The following is a 24,753-nucleotide window of genomic DNA, read 5'->3' on the forward strand; positions in this document are numbered from 1 at the left end:
TTTGGAACAAAAGTCACAGTTCACATTAGCAAACATGAAATAAAGTAAATAAATCCATAGTACATTTGTTCTGGTTGGTTGCATGACTCTCATATCCGTATTCTTCTTCTAGTTTGATGTTAATGAAAAGACGTATTTCCAGAATATCCTAAATAGCATACGGTTCAGCATCAAACAATCGGTGAAGAAGATCCGTCAAGAAGTTGATAAATCTGCGTATGTATAAAGGTTTTGAACTTGTTGTAGGTTTGGCTCCTGTCGTCATAAAAGTGTTTAGCAAATGTCATTAGGACAGTGGGAAAGCATCTTTTAGCCTAGCTCTTTGGCATGTGTGAAGTTATTTTAGGAACTGTATTCATTGTTTTCTTTTTATTGTAATTTGTTTTTTTCTCTTTGTTTTTAATAAATGTAAACTTACACCCTATTTAATATTTTTTTTTTAGAGGCTTATACTAAAGTGCTGTAACCCATAACAACCAATCAGAATTCACCTTTCTAAAGTCAAACCAGAAGATGGATTATGATTGTTGGCTGTGGGTTACTGCACTTTTAGTGTCACTAAACCCACATCATAAAAAAACATCAATAAATGGCATATAACATGCTATTCATACTCACTCAGTCACAATGAGATTTGTCTGCAAAAGAACTGGTTGATCCTGCTGTTCTCCATTTGTACCTTCTGTTGCTGTCCCCGCTGCAGTTGGGGATTTTGCAGCTGTGGTGGCAGCTCTGCACATGCTCAGTTCTCAGTAAGTTTATATACTAAGCATTTCCTCTCTATCACATTTGAGCAGCCCATGTGACTATAGAGTCCCACATGTGGGTATATACAGTACACAATGGTAAATGACAGCCCACTCCCTCCCTTCTCCATGCCCACTAACCAGCTAAACATAATGGGGGTGGGATATTGCATATAGATTGATGAAGGCTTCACCTCCCTCTTATGCTAAAACAGAGGCTGGAGGGGCTTGATGCAGCCTGTGACTAGCAGAAATTCACCCACACCATGTTATTGCCAAAAAATAATAAACTATTTAAAACAGTATATTGTTATTATTTATTTATTTTTACACTGTATTCTAAAGGCTGTTTGTTTTTTTGTTTAAACATTTGACCAGCCATAGAGGATTAGAAGCTCCTTCTTCTTATGTTTACCTGTAGACAGCCTGGGAAAGAGCTGGGTCATTTGACAGCTGTATATCGATTAGAAAGAAAGTACTTAGATGTTTTTCTATTAAAATAATTACAGTGCCATCATCCATATACAGAAATAGAATGGACAATGTAAATTAAACAGTGTGCGTTTAGTATCACTTTAAATATAGCAACTCCTCAGTGAGTAAGGAAGGTATTTATTCAAACTTATGTGTAAAAGGTGATGTATTAAGGGCAATGATCCCGTGGGACACCAAATAACAAAGTTTAAAGTGTATTTTCACAATTTTAGGGTGGTATGTGTTTTGAGTAGCCCTGCATGTAGTCACATTTGTGTATGATACAGCAAATAAAAATTGTATATTGATGTCAGTTTATTATAATTAACAGGTGGTTGCTTCCTCCTCAAGCCTTGAATGCCTACTATCTTCCCAACAAAAACCAAATGGGTGAGCCTTCAGCACTCTCAGCTGATTACTACCTTTTTTTCACACTGCTTATACATAATACCTTTTACTAAAGGGATCCTAAGTGTTTATTTTTTAACCCTCAGTGTTTCCCGCTGGAATCCTGCAACCCACACTTTACGATCCAGATTTCCCACAGTAAGTGAATCATTGGGGATCCAAGATTCAAAGCATAAATGAGACATACATGCAGTGTTCAGAACATTACAGCAACATTTTCAGCAGTTCTCTTTCCCATAAAAGTATATTTCCTAAACATAACAGGCATGCAAAGGGGAGATTATGAATGCATCAGTATAATAAACCATGCAGCATGCCCTTATTTCACTTTTTGAGCATGAAAATATTGTATATGTATATATAGTATCGCAAACTTGGTTTGTTATGTGAACTGCGGGTAAGGAAGAGACAATAGAACCAATACTTTACATTTTAGAAAGATTATCATTTTGAAGGAGAGACTACTACCAAGTGGTTGTAAATGGTATTGCAACTTTTTATGAACTAATACTTCTGGTTTTGTAGAGGCAAGCAATTTTAAAGCCCTCATAAACATGTCAGTGAGTTGTATAAGTTTATGGCAAAGTATGATTAACGCTTAATAATATACAGTGGGTAGAGAAAAGAATCATCTCCCTTTAAAATAATCACATTTTGTTGCTTTGCAGCCTGATATGAAGACAGACACAGTTTTTGTTCTATCCACATGCAACTTTTAACATCCAAGTGAAAGATATAACACCAACATGTAAAAAAAGATAAAAAATAATATACATTTGAAAACAGAATCACTGAGTTGGAAAAAGGATCACCCCCCTCCTAAAATGGCTTTTAACCATTTGACCTCTGCAAAATTTAACTCCCTTCATGACCAGGCCATTTTTTTCAATACAGCACCGCGTTATTTTACCTGACAATTGCGCGGTCGTGCGACGCTGTACCCAAATAAATTTATGTCCTTTTTTCCCACAGAGCTTTCTTTTGGTGGTATTTGCTCACCTCTGCATTTTTAATCTTTTGCTCTAGAAACAAAAAAGGAGCAACAATTTTGAAAAAAAACAAAACAATATTTTTTACTTTCTGCTATAAAACACATCTAATAAAAAATAGAAAAAAATCTAATTTCTTTATTAATTTCTTCATTTTTATTTTATGTTTATTTTTTTTTTTTTACTAGTAATGGCCGCAATCAGCAACTTATAGCGGGAGTGCAATCGGACACTAACTGACACTTTTGACACTTTTTGGGGACCAGTGACACTAATACAGTGATCAGTGCTAAAAAATATACACTGTCACTGTACTAATGACACTGGCTGGGAAGGGGTTAACATCACAGCCAATCAAAGGGTTAACTGTGTGCCTAGCCAGTGCTTATGTACTGTGTGGGAGGTGCTTTGACGAGGAGAAGGCATTGATCCATGTTCCTGCTTTGCAGGAAAACAGGATCAATGCCTGCCCTACTAACAGAATGGCAATCTGCCTACTTAGGCAGATTGCCATTCGGGCTCTCTGCCTAATGATCGGCGGGTGCCAGCGGATATCGAGTCTGCGGTACCCACAGATCAGCTCCTGCTGTGTATAAACACAGCAGGAGCGGATCGCCGACTGCACACATGCACACCCCAGACCTGTAAGTTCAGGATCACATACTAGGTATATGTAAGTTATACGGCTGGCAAGCTGTTAAACTCAATCAGGGGTAGCTAATAACTAGTGCTCCGTTACATCTGTGGTCAATGTAGTGATCCCTTACATTTGTGGTAAGAGTAGTGCTGCCCTACATCTGTGGTCAGTGTAGTGCTCCCTTACATCTGTGGTCAGTGTAGTGCTCCCTTATATCTGTGGTCAGTGTAGTGCTCCCTTACATCTGTGGTCAGTGTAGTGCTCCCTTACATCTGTGGTCAGTGTAGTGCTCCCTTACATCTGTGGTCAGTGTAGTGCTCCCTTACATCTGTGGTCAGTGTAGTGCTCCCTTACATCTGTGGTCAGTGTAGTGCTCCCTTATATCTGTGGTCAGTGTAGTGCTCCCTTACATCTGTGGTCAGTGTAGTGCTCCCTTATATCTGTGGTTAGTGTAGTGCTCCCTTACATCTGTGGTCAGTGTAGTGATCCATTACATCTGTGGTCAGTATAGTGCTCCCTTACATCTGTGGTCAGTGTAGTGCTCCCCTACATCTGTGGTCAGTGTAGTGCTCCGTTACATCTGTGGTCAGTGTAGTGCTTTCTTACATCTGTGATCACTGTAGTGCTCCCCTACATCTGTGGTCACTGTAGTGCTCCCCTACATCTGTGGTCGGTGTAGTGATCCCTTACATCTGAGGTTAGTGTAGTGTCACCTTACATTGGTGGTCAATGACGTGCCCCCTTACATTAGTGGTCTGTGGAACAGTACCCCATTCAGTGGCGGTGTGTCCATTAAGGACGCACGGGCGCCACCCCCTCTCTCCAGCCACCCCCTCTATGACCAATGACGTTTTCCCCGGGGGGGTACAATGAACCTTAGACTATCAATGCCTGCCTAAATAGACCTGTGGAGTTCATGTAGCCATATTTATCTTGGTTAGCTGGACATACATATGTCCATGTGGGAGAATACTCAAGTCCCTGATATTGCGGACCAAATACAGTCAGAAAGATTCTGTCGTTACCATTTCCTTCCCCGTCCCCCTCTTCCAATGATCCTGGTTTCCACGGTTTATCCCTGGTGAATGATACCTTGCAGTAAATTTCGTATGAGGAGACATTTATATCTATATTCCTGTGCTAATAGCCCAATACATGGTTGCTAGAATTGGCAGAGTTTGCCTCCCTTTCTACACGGTGATTCTTTGATGATCATTTGGGAAATCTCCGTGTGGGGATAGTCTTATGCTAACAAGATAGTGAGCCCTGTTCCTTCCAACAACCCCCAAGTGTGTCCTGATGAAGCAAAATAGCGAAGCGCGTTGACGCACAGGGGCTCATTGCTGTCTATTTGGTGTCAACTTTTTGTTCATGCCATACATTTATGACCATTATGTGTTAATTTTTTTTTTTTATTCTTTTTCTACTTGACTTGTCTGTAATGATTCGCTGTTAATAAAGTATATTTTTACTATACTCTCATCCATTGTGCCTGTAGAGTCCGATTTAGAGCAGTTTGGCTCTCCATTTTTTCTGTAGACCAGTGGATAGATTCATGTATTGCATGAATCTATCCATGGCCGCCGCTGCCTCCCCCTATTCAGGCGCCCGGCCCCTTTTCGGGCTCCTGAGTTACAGCGGCGGGGTGTTTTTGAGCACATTCGATGGGCACAGTGGCAGCATTTGATGGCACAGTGGCAGCATTTGATGGGCACAGTGGCTGCTTTTGATGGACACAGTGGCAGAATTTGATGGCACAGTGGCAGCATTTGATGGGCACAATGGCTGCATTTGATGGGCACAGTGGCAGCGTTTGATGGGCACAGTGACTGCGTTTGATGGGCACAGTGGCGGCAACTGATGGACACAGTGGCTGCGTTTGATGGCACAGTGGCTGCATTTGATGGCACAGTGGTTGCATTTGATGGCACAGTGGTTGCATTTGATGGCACAGTGGCTGCAATTGATGGGCACAGTGGCTGTGTTTGATGGCACAGTGGCTGCGTTTGATGGGCGCAGTGGCTGCAATTGATGGGCACAGTGGCTGCGTTTGATGGGCACAATGAGGCTGCAATTGATGTTTTTTTTCAGAACTTTTCAGTTTGTGCCACCCCCAAAAATTTTGAACAACAGCCGCCACTGACCCCATTACAATGGTTTCTTATCTGAGAAGAAATACTACACTGGTCCTACACAGCAGGATCTGTTAAATGACAGACCAAAAAATATGCATGCTTTGTCAAGCTGGAACTTCACCACTACTCACTTTCTAAAACTGATAAAGACTGCTCTAGCAGATTGGTTACACAACATTTGCACTAAGTATATTTGTCTTTCACATATACAGTATTCTGTTGTTATGTGACAGATGTGTCTATCTACAGGTCTTTAAACTATGGAGGTATAGGAACCATTATTGGACATGAACTCACACATGGGTATGATGACTGGGGTAAATATCTCACTTTTCTTAACACAAACCATGTATCACGCTTGTCTAAGAAACATATGTACTACATTATTTTATGTTTTGGTATATACAGTATATGGTAAATTAAAGTTTTATAAAGGGGAATAGAACACATAAATACACTTAAGGGAAAAAATCTGTATATTTTTATTAGTTGTGTGCTTTTATGCTGTCCATGAGGATTCACTGCCCTATATGTATTCTGTACCCCAATATTTATTGTCAGGTGGCCAGTATGACTCATTTGGGAACCTCATTCACTGGTGGACAGAAGAATCATACAGCAAGTTCCTCAAGAAGGCAGAGTGCATTGTAGATTTATATGAAAACTTCACTGTTTACAATCAGAGGGTAAGGGCTTATATTATTATGTGTATCCTACTGTAGTGATTGGTGCTAGACTCCTAATTCAATGTTCAGGTCTTGAAGAGATCTACAATTGCCTGACAATGTACATTTTATGTTCATAGTGCTAGATATCACTACAGGCCACTGGTATTCATAAGTTAAGATGGGATATGATGATTATACAGTATAACAATATAGCAATAAAGTCCAACCTCAATTCACAGAGCTGTCTAACTGGAAATCTCTAGTTGTGGAAATCTAAAATAAATCCACAAAAAATAGAGATTGAAGTGGAATTGAAGTGGAACTCCACTGCATCTGTGCATCACAAACCAAACTCATTGATCCATCCATGTCTCCATGCTTTATTTTGTTGAGAAATCACTTAAAAAAAAACCCTCAGCATTTTTACCTACAGTCATCTTGATTAAGGGTAAATGATTCATGAAGCATTTACTTTCTTGAATCCATCTGCTCCTAGATCAGGCATGTAGGGAGGAGGATGTGCTTAATTGAGAAAACCTCTCCGCCTCTCTCTAAGACTCTTGGGAGGTATGACATCATTTGCCTAGGCCTGGACACCAGGAAGTAACTGGAGAAACGTTAAAAAAGGTTAAAACAATTAAATATGATATACTTTCATCTCTATTTACTACTGCTAGCAGCCTATGGATTACAAATAGTCAATTTTGCTTGAGAGAGTGAAGTTCCGCTTTAACAATGTTAAAACTGAAACCAGAAATAACTTTTTTTCAATTTCTCAGTCTTGGGATGAGCTATATAACTCTTTTAATATTAAACCCCAGTCTAATAATACAATGCATTAATCAGTAATTACTTCAGGAGCAGCATCAAGAATGTTAAATCCCGCTGCCCTGTTGCAACAAAAATCAACACAATCCCACATCCCTGATATCATTGTAGTGCTGAGAGCTTAGACTGTTTAATTTAATAATCAGATGTTGAAGAGATCTGCAATTGCCCAAAACTGTTCATCTTAAATTCATTTAGGATTATTACAAGAAAATGGATTATATATGGAATGCCAACATACAGTAGTATCAGTGAAATAACACCAACCTTCCTCATTACAAAAATAATATTTACCTAACAGATGACAGATTGTAGAAATAGTAGTCTCAGGTCTCATTCTCAGATTCTGTCCATCTCAGCAAGAGGGCTAAACCTGGAGACATCACTGCCGGCTTCTGGGTTTAAATGGTCATGACGGCAGTTCTTTCATGGTAAAGTCCTCTCCTCACTAGGCAGGGTGTGAATTGGTAAATGCTACAAAAACAAAGACAACAGCTTCCTTTCCAAATTAGGGAAGCAGTCCAAGAGCTTAATAGATCACTTAGCTGTTGGTCAGAGCAGCTATTGCTAATTTTGTTGCTTTTTAGTAAGCAAGACTGTTACTCAGTGAATTTTGTTCCTGACTTTAGTGCCATTCAATATAATAACTCAATATGAAGGTTATATATTAATCTAGTAATACACTCACTGGATATGAGTCACCCACTTAAAGTTTGTACTATGCAACCTGAAAACAAACATTTTTTCCATTTAAAAAAAAAAATGTTTTTTTTAGTCCTGTCCACAATAAATAAATACATTATGTACAAAACCACTACACATTGCTTTGCTTTGCTATATCCTCCTATATATTATTATATTTTTTGTACATGTATTGTGTATTCATCTGTAAAGTAATTTGTTAGCATTTAGGGGAAAATTCAATTTTCCTAATTAAACTTAGTTGACTTTGATTATTCTTAAATTACTATAGTAAATACTTATAATATATTTTCTTCAACTGAGTAAAAAAAAATTACACAGTTCATTAAAGATTGGTTTAGGCTGGGTTCACACTATCGTCGAACAAGAAAAGGAGGGCGGAGCCTGTAGGCTCTGAAGAAGAAGCTATGACTTCAAAACACGTCAGCCAGCAGCAGCCCTGATGTCTTTTCCATAGCTATCTGGAGACTATTCTGGACTGATCGCCACAATCAGGTGGCTACGCTAAGCGCTTTATCTCCACATGTTTTTGAGTAGTATTTTATTCTGGGTTTATTAATAAATTTGCTTGGAAATCTCCTGCTATTGCAAACTGGATGCAGGGAACCCGCATCCAGTTTGCAATAGTGTGAACCCAGACTTAAGTGATAAAGTAGCTCAACTTTAAATTACTTTTATGTCTAACTTAACCATAACTAGATGCACCCCTATTTTTGAGAAAAAAAAAAAACAAAAAACCTTGCACTAATGCTTAACACCATAATAATTTAGCAAACTTCTTTTCATATTCCTCTGTTTTGTAAGTTTGGGATAAGCCCTGCCAGTGCAATTGCTGAAAGTGGGTATTAACCCTTTCTTAAGGTAATTGAAGAGATCAGTTTTTATAGAAAGGTTTACAAAGGGAGCATCCGATTTTTAGAGCTATCAATTATGCAGATTAACGAATGTCACAAATTGTAAATGTTCAACTACACAATAGACAATGGATGTGTTGTAGGATACAGGTACATATGACCTAAGAGTACGGGGAGTGGAGTGGTAACGCTAATTGGCAGAGCCAGACCCAGCATCTGAAAATTTTGCTCTCAAGCCCTCGGAAATGAAGAGAGTAAGGAAATAAAAGCTATTACAAGGGAGTAAGAGTAAGGGAAAGGAAGGCATTAAAGTGTGGGGTGGTGGTATGAAGAGGATGTGGATAGGGTGAGAAGAACCCAGAGGGAAAATCATACCTGGTGGAAAAAACAAGGAGTTTGGGGGGACACGGAAGAGAAAAAAAAAAGAAAGAGGGGGTGGGGGAGTTTAGCAGACTCGCAGTGAGCTGAACGGAGGGAACAGGAAGGTAGATCTACAAGTTTTTCTAAAGATATGAAAGGCTTTTATTTTGGGTAATGTTTTATTAAATATTCCATTCAGATTTCTTACTATAGGCTGACAAATGGACAAAAAATTGACTTTTTCCCTAGTTTTTGCTATTATTATTGTTTTAAAAAGTGCCTTGTCTACTTTAAGAAAGGTCTTTCTTTCTAGGTTCAATGTGCACCTTAATAGCTGTCACTGACACGGCTAAAATTAAACCACATGAGCACTATGTCATAGGGCCATGGTAATCACATGATAATTTGCTTCCTGGTCACTAGTGGAGACCCACAAAGGTGCGGCGCTAAAATTCTGCAGGCAAAAGTGCAAGTCCATAGGCTTGCCAGCGCATACATGCAGCATCCTGCAAAACCCTCCTGCCACATCCAAATCTTGGGCCATGAAGATTCTGAGACTCCTCTGAACCTTCTCCATGTTTCTTGTAGATATGGCAGCCCATTGAAATGAATGGGCCTGCGCATGCATAGGTGTAACCAAGACTTAAAATGCCACTCTCTCACAGGCAAATTACATGACTAAGGTAAAACAGATGTCCCCAATCCTTATCAATTATCTACTAGGCCATCCTAAACCAAAACTCTTGAGATATCTGCCAATAATCAGTTGACAGTTTTTGTATCTACGGAACCACTTAATTATATTAGGACTCCAGCCATAACAAATCTGTTCGGGGACAATATCCCAATCAGCCACAGAGATCTCTATGTCCCAAATTTCCAGCTAATCCACAGTAAGCGAAACACGGTTGCAATACCACTGATTGGTCCTTAGCCATTAGACTAGCCCTGAGTTTTACCACCTCCAAAGACTATAACTGCCAAGCTGGTGTAATGTTCAAAGTAAGAACAATTCCAAAATTAGGGTGGTTGGGAGATTCCTTCTTAGTCCAATGACCACCTAATGGATTTGCAGCTCTCCATCCCTTTCTGAAATTTCTCAATCCCTTCCAGGACCTATACTTCAACCAATCAGGTAAATGTTTGCAAAACACAAGCACAACATTAACCCTTTCAAAACTTGTTTTCCTTCTTCACCTAGTCATGCATGGTTTTCGCCTGTTTTATATTAATTTATTAATTTATTTTTTTTTTGGCCTACCTTTCTGAAAGCAGGTAGGGAGCAGCACATACTAACATACTAAGACCAATACTCCCTGACCAATTTGCTCCAGTGTCAGGATCACAAGTGTGACATTAGCTTAAGTTGGGTGTACTAAGAAATTGTAATAAGAAACACTGCATTTCTTCATTAAAACCAAGCAGCACGTCTGGCAAGTAGTGCATTAAAAATGGTACCCTAATAAGAGTGAGGGCTCGTTCACACCAGACGTGCATGAAAACTGATGGGAAAACCACGCAGATTTCACTTGCAGAGACATCAGTTTCACATCAGTTTACATCAGTTTTTTGCCGTTTCAGTTTTTATGCATGTTGACATCGGTTTTCATATGCGTCAGTTATGTGCCCTATTCACGCCAATGTTGATGTAATTTAATTTTTTCTCCTGTGCAGAAAACTGCATACACGTTGCAGATTCCTGCGCAGAAAAAAATCTGCACGTGATGCCAGTGTTGCTTTTCTCATGCCCTTGCAGAACAGGTGCCGAAAAACTGATGTATCTGCACCATGGTGTGAACAAGGCCTAAACCTACAAATATTCACGTAACGTTTGAAATCTTACCTCAAGGCTTAGAGCCGGTTCACACAGGGGCGACTTGTCAGGCGACCTAGCCGCCTGACAAGTCGCCTCCCGTTCAGTACAATGGAACCGTTCTAATAGGAGCGACGCAAGTCGCTCCGACTTAGAAAAAGGTTCCTGTACTACTTTGGGGGCGACTTGGGGCGACAGAAGTCATTTGGCAAGTCGACGCGGAAGTCGTTTGCAGGTCGCCTCGGTGAGGCGACCTGCAAGTCGTGCCGCCCCTGTGTGAACCGGGGCTTAATGTACACGGGACGTTTTACAACCTGTCCTGAACGATTTGACTTGACAGATAATAACTGATGTTTAAAAACGTCAGTTTTGCCGCATTTACATGCTGCGTTTAGAAGCGTTTTTTCTTTTTTTTCAAATAGTCAAAAATTAAAAACACCTGTAAACAAAACGCGACTAAACGCGAGTTACTGTATTTAAATGCGTTTACAAGCTGTTACAGGCATTTGCTGTTTTAAATGCCTCTGAACATCGGTCCTGAACACATTTTTTTGCTTTCCAAAAAATGCTTTTAAACTCAACTGCCTAGAAACAACTATAAACGACCTTGTATACATGTACTGATAGGATAAAGAGAGGAGGGTTCAGGGTCAGCTGAAAAAAATGCCCAACTGCTCCTAAACGTCCGTTTACCAGCAGCAGTGTACATGAGGCCTAAGCCATGCATGGATGTTTGAGTAAAAAGTGAGCCGATGACATAAACTGGAGATGAGAAATCTCAGAAGTTTTGTCTATAAACTGTTTATTTATGCCATGGTTTCTTGAAAGAGAACGGTTTTATAAAAGTGATAAAAAGTTGTAGAGGGCTGCAGACTGAACATAAAAGTTTTTTTTAAAAAAAAACATTAAATTACAAAATAGCTTAATGCTTCAAATAATTGGCAATTATTTATAATATACAGTGCTAAATAGTTATAATAAATTATAATATACAGTGCTAATAAAAACACAAACCTGTGCTTTTTCCAGAAAATACTATTTGACAGATCAGTTTGACCAGGTAAGCTGGTGAGTTCAGGATACAGTATATAAAAGAGCATTTTTAGAATGACATTGTAATGGCAGAGAATGCCGATCCCTGCTTTCATCACAGTAGACACAATACGGTGGGCACTGGTTTTGCTGCTAGCAGTGATACGATATATCCCATGCCTATGTATACAACTGTAACACATGACTTGTCTGAAATTGTTACATTTTAGCATGTAACTGCATGATTCAGGATTGCTTTTAACAAAAGGCTGAACACAAATGATACAAACAAAGCACCAGAGATAAGGAAATGATGCAAAAATACAGTATTGTAATTACATCTTACCCACAAAGGTACATACTATATTCCTGGCACAGCTGTTTTTCTTAGCTAAATAAAGTCTGTTATGAATGCGTACTGTTGAAGCCAGACAGCGTGTATATTCATGGCTTACTTGTAAGGCAGGTTATATTACCGAAAAGAGAGATAAGCGCTCTGTACTTCATAATACTTACTCAGTATCTTTGTACGCATCATTTAGCCGTATATGAAAGTTTTAGCTATGGTAAAATATTTCTGTCTGTTCCCCTGTTACCAATAGTAGCACTGTACAATGGATACATTTTAAAGTAAACCTATCATTTTCACCAAAGTATAAACTAACTAATGATAGTATGCAGAACATTGTGGTATCTGTAAAGTATCTTGATTGTCTTCAATTTTAGCATCTTTTGTACTTGGGGAGCACAATGGATCTTAGGTCCTTGTAGTACACAATGCCTTGACTTCTCTCCAGTTCAAGGCTTATACCCACTCAGTCTGCTCCTTTTCCTTTACGTGTCAAACACCAGAACCCAGGTTGCCATTAGAGACATTCATGCTGACTTGGAGAGATGTTTAGGCCTTATATTTAGGCTGGGCCTAGGATCCACTCACTTACAGGGACACTCCTTCAGACATTGGACTATATGCCAAAGGATTTATTGGCAATTAGGGATGAGCTTCATGTTCGAGTCGAACCCATGTTCGACTCGAACATCGTCTGTTCGCCCGTTCGCCGAATTGTGGCCAAATTCGTGTGGTGCGTCACGGCCCATAATTCACTGCGGCATCGCAGTGCATTGCTGGCTGATGATTGGCCAAGCATGCACTATGACCCGCATGCTTGGCCAATCACAGCGCCGTCTGTAGAGAGAGCTGTAATTGGCCAAAGCCAGGGTGGCTTTGGCCAATTATGGCTCAGGGGGTTTAGTACACGCCCCACACTATATAAGGCTGCCTGCATGGCGGCCCTGTGTAGTGTGTGTTCCGGCATTGAGAGACAGAGACAGAGAGACAGTGTCATTTGATTTTAGTTAGATAGATTAGGCAGGACAGTCAGTGAGTTAGCTGTACTTACAGTGTATTGTGTATATATATGCATCCCAGGTGTTGTGTGTATATATATATATATATATATATATATATATATATATATATATATATATACACTGTATTCAGTTTAGCTAGATCCGTTCCTGTTATTATCTCCCTACTGACAGGCAGGCTTGTGTTGTTACAGTATTTACAGCTACCTGAAGAAAATTGCTGGTGTTCTTCTGATACTATTAGTACCACAGTCAGACAGCTAGACTATTTACAGTTAGTGTAGTGCATCCTCCTCAGTGTTCAGCTAAAGCTACAAGTTAGTTTAGTGTGACTTCTGCACAGTGTTCAGCTAAAGCTACAAATTAGTGTAGTGCGTCCTCCTCACAGTGTTCAGCTAAAGCTACAAGTTAGTGTAGTGCGTCCTCCTCACAGTGTTCAGCTAAAGCTACAAGTTAGTGTAGTGCGACCTCTGCACAGTGTTCAGCTAAAGCTACAAGTTAGTGTAGTGCGTCCTCCTCACAGTGTTCAGCTAAAGCTACAAGTTAGTGTAGTGCACAGTGTTCAGCTAAAGCTACAAGTTAGTGTAGTGCGTCCTCCTCACAGTGTTTAGCTAAAGCTACAAGTTAGTGTAATGCATCCTCCTCACAGTGTTCAGCTAAAGCTACAAGTTAGTGTAGTGTGTCCTCCTCACATTGTTCAGCTAAAGCTACAAGTTAGTGTAGTGCGACCTCTGTACAGTGTTCTGCTAAAGCTACAAGTTAGTGTAGTGCGTCCTCCTCACAGTGTTCAGCTAAAGCTACAAGTTAGTGTAGTGCGTCCTCCTCATAGTGTTCAGCTAAAGCTACAAGTTAGTGTAGTGCGTCCTCTGAACAGTGTTCATCTAAAGCTACAAGTTAGTGTAGTGCATCCTCCTCACAGTGTTCAGCTAAAGCTACAAGTTAGTGTAGTGCATCCTCCTCACAGTGTTCAGCTAAAGCTACAAGTTAGTGTAGTGTGACCTCTGCACAGTGTTCAGCTAAAGCTACAAGTTAGTGTAGTGCGTCCTCCTCACAGTGTTCAGCTAAAGCTACAAGTTAGTGTAGTGCATCCTCTGAACAGTGTTCAGCTAAAGCTACAAGTTAGTGTAGTGCGTCCTCTGAACAGTGTTCATCTAAAGCTACAAGTTAGTGTAGTGTTCCTGATCCTATCACTACCGCAGGCAGCTACATTATTTTAACGTTAGTGTAGTGCGTCCTCTTCACAGTGTTCAGCTAAAGCTATCTGTGAAGGTTGGTGGTGTTTTTCTGATCCTATCACTACCACAGGCAGCTACATTATTTTAACATTAGTGTAGTGCGTCCTCCTCACAGTGTTCAGCTAAAGCTACAAGTTAGTGTAGTGCGTCCTCCTCAGAGTGTTCAGCTAAAGCTACAAGTTAGTGTAGTGCGACCTCTGCACAGTGTTCAGCTAAAGCTACAAGTTAGTGTAGTGCGTCCTCCTCACAGTGTTCAGCTAAAGCTACAAGTTAGTGTAGTGCACAGTGTTCAGCTAAAGCTACAAGTTAGTGTAGTGCGTCCTCCTCACAGTGTTTAGCTAAAGCTACAAGTTAGTGTAATGCATCCTCCTCACAGTGTTCAGCTAAAGCTACAAGTTAGTGTAGTGTGTCCTCCTCACAGTGTTCAGCTAAAGCTACAGGTTAGTGTAATGCGACCTCTGTACAGTGTTCAGCTAAAGCTACAAGTTAGTGTAGTGCGTCCTCCTCACAGTGTTCAGCTAAAGCTACAAGTTAGTGTAGTGCGACCTCTACACAGTGTTCAGCTAAAGCTACAAGTTAGTGTAGTGCGTCCTCCTCACAGTGTTCAGCTAAAGCTACAAGTTAGTGTAGTGCGTCCTCTGAACAGTGTTCATCTAAAGCTACAAGTTAGTGTAGTGCACAGTGTTCAGCCAAAGCTACAAGTTAGTGTAGTGCGTCCTCCTCACAGTGTTCAGCTAAAGCTACAAGTTAGTGTAGTGTGACCTCTGCACAGTGTTCAGCTAAAGCTACAAGTTAGTGTAGTGAGTCCTCCTCACAGTGTTCAGCTAAAGCTACAAGTTAGTGTAGTGCATCCTCTGAACAGTGTTCAGCTAAAGCTACAAGTTAGTGTAGTGCGTCCTCTGAACAGTGTTCATCTAAAGCTACAAGTTAGTGTAATGTTCCTGATCCTATCACTACCGCAGGCAGCTACATTATTTTAACGTTAGTGTAGTGCGTCCTCTTCACAGTGTTCAGCTAAAGCTATCTGTGAAGGTTGGTGGTGTTTTTCTGATCCTATCACTACCGCAGGCAGCTACATTATTTTAACATTAGTGTAGTGCGTCCTCTTCACAGTGTTCAGCTAAAGCTATCTGTGAAGGTTGGTGTTGTTTTCCTGATCCCATCACTACTGCAGGCAGCTACATTATTTTAACATTAGTGTAGTGCGTCCTCTGCACAGTGTTCAGCTAAAGCTACAAGTTAGTGTAGTGCGACCTCTGCACAGTGTTCATCTAAAGCTACCTGTAGAAGATTGGTGGTATTCTCATACTACAGGCAGGCAGTTGATTTTGCTAGCTGCAGTATCATTATATATATATATATATATATATATATATATATATATATATATATATATCCCAGCATAGTGCAGCTACATCTCACTGCAGGCCATTAGTATGTCTGGAAGGCCAACAAGGAGAGGCAGACAGTCACAAGCTAATAAAAGAGGGAAAGCAGGCTCTGTGTCTAGAGGCAACAGTGCTGGTCGTGGAGACGGTGCATCCTCATCAGCACGTGGCCATGGAACACGCTTGGCCTTTTTTTCGGCAGCTGGCCGTGTTGAGCCGCAACATGCGGAAGACTTGGTCGAGTGAATGACCAAGCCGTCCTCATCCTCTTCATCCTCTCTCACCCATGCTCAGGGTACTTTGTCTGGCAAAGCAGCTGCCAACGCGGCCTCTTCCCTCGGCTCAATGGCATCAGTGACTCCTTCCCTAGCCCCACCATGTCCTCCTGAGGAGTCCCTCGAACTGTTTGACCACAGTGTTGGGTACATGCTCCAGGAAGATGCCCAGCGTTTAGAAGGCTCTGATGATGATACTGAGCTAGATGAAGCCAGTAACGTGAGCAGGGACAGGGGGGTGCCCAAGAAGGACAGCAATCTGGCAGTCATGCTCCCCCTGCTGCAGCATATTGCCAGGTTTGCTCCAGTGATGAGGAGGGAGGGGATGATGAGGTCACTGACTCAAAGTGGGTGCCTGATAGGAGAGAGGAGGAGGCACATCACCAACGAGGCAGGATGCCCTCCAGGGGCCAGCCTAAGGGCAGCACACTGACTGCATCACACTGCAAAGCTCTGCATGTGCAGGGGGCTGCTGTCTCTGCGCGTTATTCCAAAAGTTCTTTGGTGTGGGCCTTTTTTGGGACGAGTGCATCAGATCGCATTTTTGCAACATATGTCTCAAGCGTATCTCGCGTGGCCAAAACATCTCCCGCTTGGGAACTACATGCTTGACCAGACATATGTTGACCTGCCATGCAGTTCATTGGCAAGCGTATCTAAAAGACCCACACCAAAGAACAAAGAGGACCTCTACTTGCTCCTCATCAGCTGAGATCTCCAACCCCACTATACCTTCAGTCCTCTCTGAGACTTGCACTGAGAGGAATGAAGGTGTAGAATTAGGTGTGTCACAGCCAAGTACTTGTGGGCAATCTGCTTTCAGTACACCGACGTCAGATTGTACCAGGCAAATTTCCCTGCCCCAGCTGCTGCACCGCCGAAAGAAGTTCGCTCCCAGCTATCCACATGCCCAGCGGTTGAATGCTAGCTTGGCAAAATTGCTAGCACTTCAACTGCTACCTTTTCAGTTGGTAGACTCTGCCCCCTTCCGTGAGTTTGTGGAATGTGCGGTTCCTCAGTGGCAGGTACCCAAATGCCACTTTTTCTCACGGAAGGCGATTCCGGCTCTCTACCGGCATGTGGAAGGCAATGTCCATGCCTCGCTGGACAGGGCGGTCAGTGGTAAGGTGCATATTACCACTGACTCATGGTCCAGCAGGCATGGACAGGGACGATACCTAAGTTTCACCGAGCATTGGGTGACTCTGCTGGCAGCTGGGAAGGATGCAGGACAAGGTGCAGTAGTATTGGAGGTTGTTCCACCACCACGTCTCCAAAATGCCACTACTAATGATTCTGACACACCTCTCTCCTCCACCCCCTCCTCTTCTTTTTCCTCCATGGCCTCTTCCTGTGCTTTGTCCTCGGAACCTGCGGTGCTCCGTAGGCATTCAAGGGGCTATGCAAGTATGCAGGCCAAAAGATGCCATGCGGTGCTTGAGCTGGTGTGCTTGGGGGACAGGAGCCACACTGGGGCAGAGGTTCTGTCAGCTGTGCAGGAGCAAGTTCAGAGGTGGTTGACGCCACGCCAACTTAAGGCAGGAATGGTGGTTTGCGACAATGGCACCAACCTCCTCTCCGCCCTCCGACAGGGACAACTGACCCATGTGCCCTGTTTGGCTCACGTGCTTAACTTGGTGGTGCAGCGGTTCTTGGGCAGGTACCCGGGCTTACAGGATGTGCTGAGGCAGGCCAGAAAAGTCTGTGTGCATTTCCGCCGGTAATATGTCAGTGCTCGGCTGGCAGACCTCCAAAAGGAATTTAACCTGCCCAAGAACCGCCTAATCTGTGACATGCCCACCAGGTGGAACTCAACGTTGGCCATGCTGCAGCGGCTGCACACGCAGCAGAGGGCCATCAATGAGTACCTGTGCGACTATGGCACCGGGACAGGGTCAGGGGAGCTTGTTTTTTTTTCCCCACGCCAGTGGGCCATGATCAGGGATGCATGCACTGTCCTGTCACCAGTTGAGGCCACGAGGATGGTGAGCAGTGACACTGCATGCATCAGTGACAATGTCCCCCTTGTCCACCTGTTGGAGCACACGCTGCGTGGAATAATGGACAGGTCACTTGAGGCAGAACAGAGGCAGGAAGAGGAGGACTTCCTTAGCTCTCAAGGCCCCCTTTATCCAGACAGTGATCCTGCGTGCCCGCCGATCACACAGGAAGAGGACGAGGAGGAGGATTGTGTCAGTATGGAGGTGGAGCCTGGCACTCAGCATCAGCAGCAGTCTTTAAGGGATCATTTACAGTCCCAAGAAACACATGGACTTGTACGTGGCTGAGAGGAGGTGGCTGCGGATCATGTCGTCCTTAGTGACCCAGAGGACTCCGGACCGAATGCCTCAGCAAACCTACGCTGCATGGCCTCCCTGATTCTGCAAAGCCTGCAGAAGGATCCTCGTATTCGTGGTATCAAGGAGAAGGAACAATACTGGCTGGCAACCCACAAGGGTAAGGTTGCGGACCTTATCTTGCCGTCACAGAGGGAGCAGAAGATGAAACATCTTTGGGAGGCCTTGCAGAAAAGTCCGTGCAACGAGTTACTGGCCTGTCCTGCATCCAGCGTTCTTTCGGAACGCACATTCAGTGCTGCTGGAGGCTTTGTAACCGATCACAGGGTGCTTCTGCCCACCGACTCGGCCGACTCGGTCGATTGACTGACCTTCATAAAAATGAATCAGTCTTGGATCACCACCAGCTACCAAGCACCTGATGCTGATGTAACCAAATACATTTTTTTGAAATGTCAGATTCCTTCAAAGACTGCCTGTGCTGATGCTGAGTGACTATCCTGTTATACTAAGTAATTATCCTCTTCCTCCTCAATGATCATGATGATAGCTTGTAAGAACATTTTTGGTTCTGGGCACCGCCAGTTCCGCCACAAGTGCCTAAGGCCCAATTTTTCAGCACCTGTTTAACAGGGGCATGTAATTACAATTTTTCATGCAATTCTTTGCAGCAGGGCTAGTTCCTGCGCTCCAACTAGAGTATCTGTGAGGTGTTGCAGTGTTGTGGCACCAGCACCAGTGCCTAAGGCCCAATTTTTCAGCCCCTGTTTTTTTTTTAAATCAGATCTTTTTTATTGAAAATAACCTCATTAAACACAAAAAGGCAGAAGGTTACATTCCAGCATACAAATCAAATCAAATTCCATATTATATGAGGACACTTAACATCATTGTTACGTGACTTAACGGTCAACCATATTCCTTATAAGGCAAACAATCATCATATTTGGAACTTTAGATATACTTGTGTGATACATTTATTATGTTTGTGACTTCTAAAACTCGTTACTTGTCCTGCATATCCTCTATAGGTCATTTTTCATTTTCTCTTTTTTTTTTTTTTATTTCCTTTCCCTCTCCCCTTTTTCCTACTTCCTGACCCAACGGGGTCAACAAGCGGTTTAGGGTACCAACGTCCCCTAACCAGTGGGGAGTGGTGTACGTTTTTTTTTTTTCCAATGTTAACCATTAAACTAAGCAAGCTATTTACAAATCGACCTCTGCAGTGCCCAGCTGTTGCATTACACTTGTCCAATTAAAGTCATTGCATGAACGGGGTGATGTTTTCCTCCTCTAGCCCCATCTCTAGCGGATCCCACTCTCTGATAAGTTCTAAGATGGCGCACCTGCTGTAGTGATTCTGCCGCCTAGGATTCTATTGTGAACCAAGCTCAATGGAGCTAATCCAGGTGTGTCTAACCAGGGATCCCATATGTTCTCAAATTTGTTCGGGTAACCTTGGTGTTTATATGTGAGTTGTTCTCTAACAAGAGAATCGTTCACAGCTGCAGTCCACTCCGCCAGCGTAGGAGTCATCATAGATAACCATGTCCTGGCAATAAGTTTCCTAGCTAGAAATAGTGTCCTTAAAATGGCAATGTATGTGTGGGGAGTGTATTGTTCCTCATCCAACCATCCCAGTAAACATAATTTAGGGTCATTTGTAAGCTTGATGTTCCATATACTGTTAATAGTGTCTATCACTGCAGCCCAATACCTCTGTAGTTTCGGGCATTTCCAAAGCATATGAATAAGTGTACCATTGTCAATAAGGCAGCGAGGACATAACGGATCATCTCTGTGCCATTTATGTCATTTTTCGGGTGTGCGATATGTACGGTGAATAATAAATAATTGAGTTTTTGAGAGGAGCATAGGGACACTTTAAGCACATTCTCTAGTATGGTGTTCCATTCCTCATCTGAGATTTCCCCTATGTCTTCTCTCCAGCCGGTTCTACAACCCAAAGTCATTGCTTTAGATACATGACTAACAAGTGAGCCATATATGGAAGAGATTTGTCCCTTCCAGGATGATGACATAATGAGTTGTGTGAGCACCGTGGGTCTAATTAGCTCCCAGTTGGATATTGTGGCTTGTGCTGCTATGGCGTGCCTAAGCTGTAGATACTGATAGAATGAGGTATTAGGCAAATTAAATTCTGAGCGTATTGATTGGAAGTCTCGGAGAACCCCCCCACAGTATAATTGTGGGATGTAGTTACTCCGTTCCTTGACCAATTAGAGAAATTCTCCAGGTTGTTCAGCCCCTGTTTAACAGGGGTGTGTAATTACAATTTTTGATGCAATTCTTTGCAGCAGGGCTAGTTCCTGCGCTCCAACTAGAGCATCTGTGAGGGGTTCCAGTGTTGTGGCACCACCACCACCACCAAAGACCCAATTTTTCTACTCCTGTTCAACAGGGGCATGTAATTACAATTCTTGATCTAATATTTCATAGCGGGGCCCTTTCCTGCACCCACCAAGAGTATCTGTGAGAACTTACAGTGTTGTGGCACCAGCACCACCAAAGGCCCAATTTTTCTGCCCCTGTTCAACAGGGGCATGTAATTACAATTCTTGATCTAATATTTCACAGCAGGGCCCTGTGAGGGCTTACAGTGTTGTGGCCACAACAACACCTAAGGCCCAAATTTCTGCTGAGTATATAGGGCAGGCCCCTACTTTCAAACATCCAACTTACAAAACGACTCCTACTTGCAAACAGAAGGAGACAACAGGAAGTGAGATGAAATCTACCCCTAGGAAGGGAAATTCTCTCCTGTAAGAGTTAATATGGGAAAAACTTTTCTCCTTTCTACTGATGCTTTATCACCAATCCTTGTTTTACAAAAAAAAAAACACATTTTCAAAAAACATTTGTCATTGGGACAATAAGTCAGGTGAAATCTTCTGAAGAGGAGCACAGACAGCAAAACAAATGTCACAGGGGTGATAACAAAAAGCTTAAAATACATTTTTTGGCTGGAGCTAAACACGTTAAAAATGTACCAGTTCAAAATTACAAACAGATTCTACTTAACAACAAACTTACAGTCCCTGTCATGTTTGCACCGCCTGTATACTGCTGTTCAGAGTATATAGGGCCTGGGGGCCCCACACCTTTCCTTTTTAATTTCGGTGCGGGGTTCCCCTTAATATCCATACAAGACCCAAAGGGCCTGGTAATGGACTTGGGGGTACCCATGCTGTTTGTCTCACTGATTTTCATCCATATTGCCAGGACCCGACATTACATTAAAACAGCAAACAGTTTTAATTGACTTTTTTCCTTTAAAAATTACATTTTGTGCAGGGACTGTTCTAAGCACGAGAAACACGCGCCACTTTACAGACATACTATAGACACCCCCCAGGTACGATATTTAAAGGAATATTTCACTTTTTTTTTTTTTTTTTTTTTTTTACTTTAAGCATCATTAAAATCACTGCTCCCAAAAAAACGGCCGTTTTTAAAACTTTTTTTTGCATTGATACATGTCCCCTGGTACAGGACCCGGGACCCCAAACCCTTTTTAGGACAATACCATGCAAATTAGCCTTTAAAATGAGCACTTTTGATTTCGAACGTTAGAGTCCCATAGACATCAATGGGGTTCTAACGTTCGTGCGAATTTTCAGTCCATTCGCAAGTTCTGGTGCGAACCGAACCGGAGGGTGTTCGGCTCATCCCTACTGGCAATGTGCTGTGTGGGGTGAGAGGAGAGAGACCAACATGTCTGTATATTTGTAGTATAAGAATGTGGTTTGGGAGATTATACAGCCACATGAAAACCAGGCCTTGTCTGGCAAGTTTACAAGTTTAAGACCCTAGGGAACAAAATGGTGATCGTTGCAATTTTTTATGTCACACAGTATTTGAAACACAATTTTTTTTGGGAAAAAAAAGACTTTAATGAATTAAACAAAACAAAGCAAAATATATACCCCAATTTTTTTGTAAAATATGAAAGATGATGTTACACTAAGTAAACAAATGCCTAACATGTCACGCTTTAAAATTGCACACTCGTGGAATGGCAACAAACTACAGAACTTTAAATTCTCCATAGGCAATGCTTTAAATTTTTTACAGGTTACCTGTTTATAGTTACTGAGGAGGTCTAGCGCTAGAATTATTGCTCTTGCGTTAACGTTCACAGCAATACCTCACACATGTGGTGCAAACACTGTTTATGTATGCATTCGCTTCTGCGCGTGGGCACGGAGGGATGGGTAGCCTTTTTTTTTTTTTTTATTATTTATTTTATGTTTTATTTTTGCACAGTCCCTTTACTTTTTTATGTTTTTTTGGAAAATGTTATTTACTTCTGCTCTAGACCAGAATTGACATCATGACATTGCTCCGTGCCTCCAAGGCCATAGAAGCGATCAGAGACGATCTGGTCTCTGGTAGCCTCTGTGACCAGCTGACCGCACTGTCAAATCGTTTCTCGGGCATGCCGGTAAAAATGGTAAGCCCGAGAAAAACCAGCAAGCAGCAGGAGGGGACGTCCGTCCCCCCTCCTCTTCGCAAAGTGATAGAGCAGCTAATGAGCCACTCGGACCGCTTTTGTAAAAAAGGCAGCCCCTGAGTGAAAAAAAAAATTACTGGGGTTATGGCTGATATCTTCAGCCATAACCCTGGTAAACCACTTGCAAACTGCAACGTATATACTGTATACGTATTGCGGTTGCAAGTGCTTATTGACCACATTGCCTAAAATGCTCCCAGGATTTGTATACCATGAGAAAAGGAGTACTTAACCTGGAATAAAGTAACAGTATATGAGCAGGAAGTACTTTATAGAAATCACCTGTGCAGCCTAAATGACATAAACAAAGAGGGATTTGAGAAAAAGCAGAATTGTGACAAGGTGCCTATAATGTCATGCCTCCATTCTGATATATACCATTTATAAAAACAGAATAGAAAAAGTTGCCCATGGGACTTTAAATAAGGCATAATATGTAAATAATAAAATATCAACTTATTATACAACAATTAGACAAATACGTATAAAAATTATTTGGCGTGTCAAGCCGGCTAGTTACATATGTCAGTATAAAACACTGTATGCATCAAGCTGATATATTTTTCAATGCATGCTTCACACAGCCAAAGTAATTTCAGTTTAAAGAAGGATGCATTTTGTAACTCGACGCGTTTTGTGAAAACATTTTCACTTCTTCAGAAGTGGATGCCTCCAACAACAGATCTCTAAACTAAAGAACAGATACATAGATTATATTAAAGTACTCCCTAGGAATACGGTGGGTGCCAACACCCATGCATATTGATGTCTTAAAAAATACAGGACTTGCAAACCAGCTTAATCAAGTATAACACCTCCAATTGGCGTCCGCTGCTCAGTGTCTGACCCGGGAGTAGTGGAAGGGGACCAAGACACCCAATGGGAAAACCGAAGGGGTGGCACAAGAAAGTACATGGCTATATGTATTCTTAGAGGTTTATATACAATCAGTCTCTCCTGGGATCGCTGCGCACGGTCTGATGTATGAATAGGAAAATATTTCAGCTTGATGCATATTTTATACTGACATATGTAACTAACTGGTTCGACGTGGCAAATCATTTTTATACGAATGTGTCAAACAGTTATATAATAAATTGATATTTTATTATTTACGTATTTCTCATTTAAAGTCCCATGGGCAACTTTTTTTTTTTTTGGGGGGGGGGGGGGTTTGTTTTTATGTATGGATTTGAGAAAAACATTTCAACAAGAAAAACATATAAACAAGAGGGATTCAGGCCATGAACAGGCGTGCCCAAAAGAGTACTTCAAGAATTCAGTATAATGGGGCCATATGGAAAAGAGCTGTGGCCTAGAGGAGTGCTGGCCTGCATGGAGGTGGCTATAAGTATAACTAATGAGTCAAGGTCGGGGAAGTAAGGTGATGTTAGGGTTAGTCCTTGTGTTCAGTCACGAGGGAGATTACTGTCCAATGATGGAGAAACCCTGGCCTCTGATTAGTGGATGCCAGTCGGTGGATGTGATGCAGATGAACACAACAATACATTAGCTAAGCCTTGGCAGATCCTTATTGGTAGAAGATTGTGGAAGCAGAAGGAAAAGACTTATGATGTAATATTTCTGTCCATCTAAATCTCCTATTGTGCCAGACATTCTTCCCTGATGTGAATATTTTGTTCCCTTGAAGTTAAATGTTGAGTCTGTGTGCCCTTTGGTCATCTTATGCTTTGGAATTCAAGATACTAAATAGGATTAAATAATAGACATTTGCATTACATAGACTTCTCTGTCATCATTCTTACAGTATGTACCTTGTATGGGCCATGCTGTTGAGTGGCACTCCCAAACTCCTTTAGTGGATTTGTGTGACAACAAGCATCTTTACGCCTACCTATAAGGTACCAAACTGTTGCTTTTTACAGAGTACCTCAAAAGCCCCAAAACATAGTGCTCTGCTCACTATGCAAGCATGTACTGGAGTCGGTGGTGCAAAGCTTTACCTTCAGCTGGAAAGTTGCTAGTTGCGTTATGGAGTGCCCTGATTTT

General features: G+C 41.9%; 1 protein-coding gene across 2 annotated transcripts in view; it reads left to right on the top strand.

The window, feature by feature from the left end:
- The window catches only part of ECEL1 (endothelin converting enzyme like 1), a 178,124-nt gene that overhangs the window by 138,031 nt on the left and 15,340 nt on the right, over positions 1-24,753 (top strand). For both annotated transcript variants that reach the window (XM_073626476.1, XM_073626477.1), the window contains exons 10-14: positions 113-216; positions 1,552-1,610; positions 1,715-1,766; positions 5,639-5,706; positions 5,951-6,075. In XM_073626476.1, coding sequence (XP_073482577.1) covers positions 113-216; positions 1,552-1,610; positions 1,715-1,766; positions 5,639-5,706; positions 5,951-6,075 — 408 coding nt within the window. The remainder of the gene's footprint in view (positions 1-112; positions 217-1,551; positions 1,611-1,714; positions 1,767-5,638; positions 5,707-5,950; positions 6,076-24,753) is intronic.

This window comes from Aquarana catesbeiana, linkage group LG04 (genome assembly GCF_042186555.1).
Source record: "Aquarana catesbeiana isolate 2022-GZ linkage group LG04, ASM4218655v1, whole genome shotgun sequence".
NCBI lineage: Eukaryota > Metazoa > Chordata > Amphibia > Anura > Ranidae > Aquarana > Aquarana catesbeiana.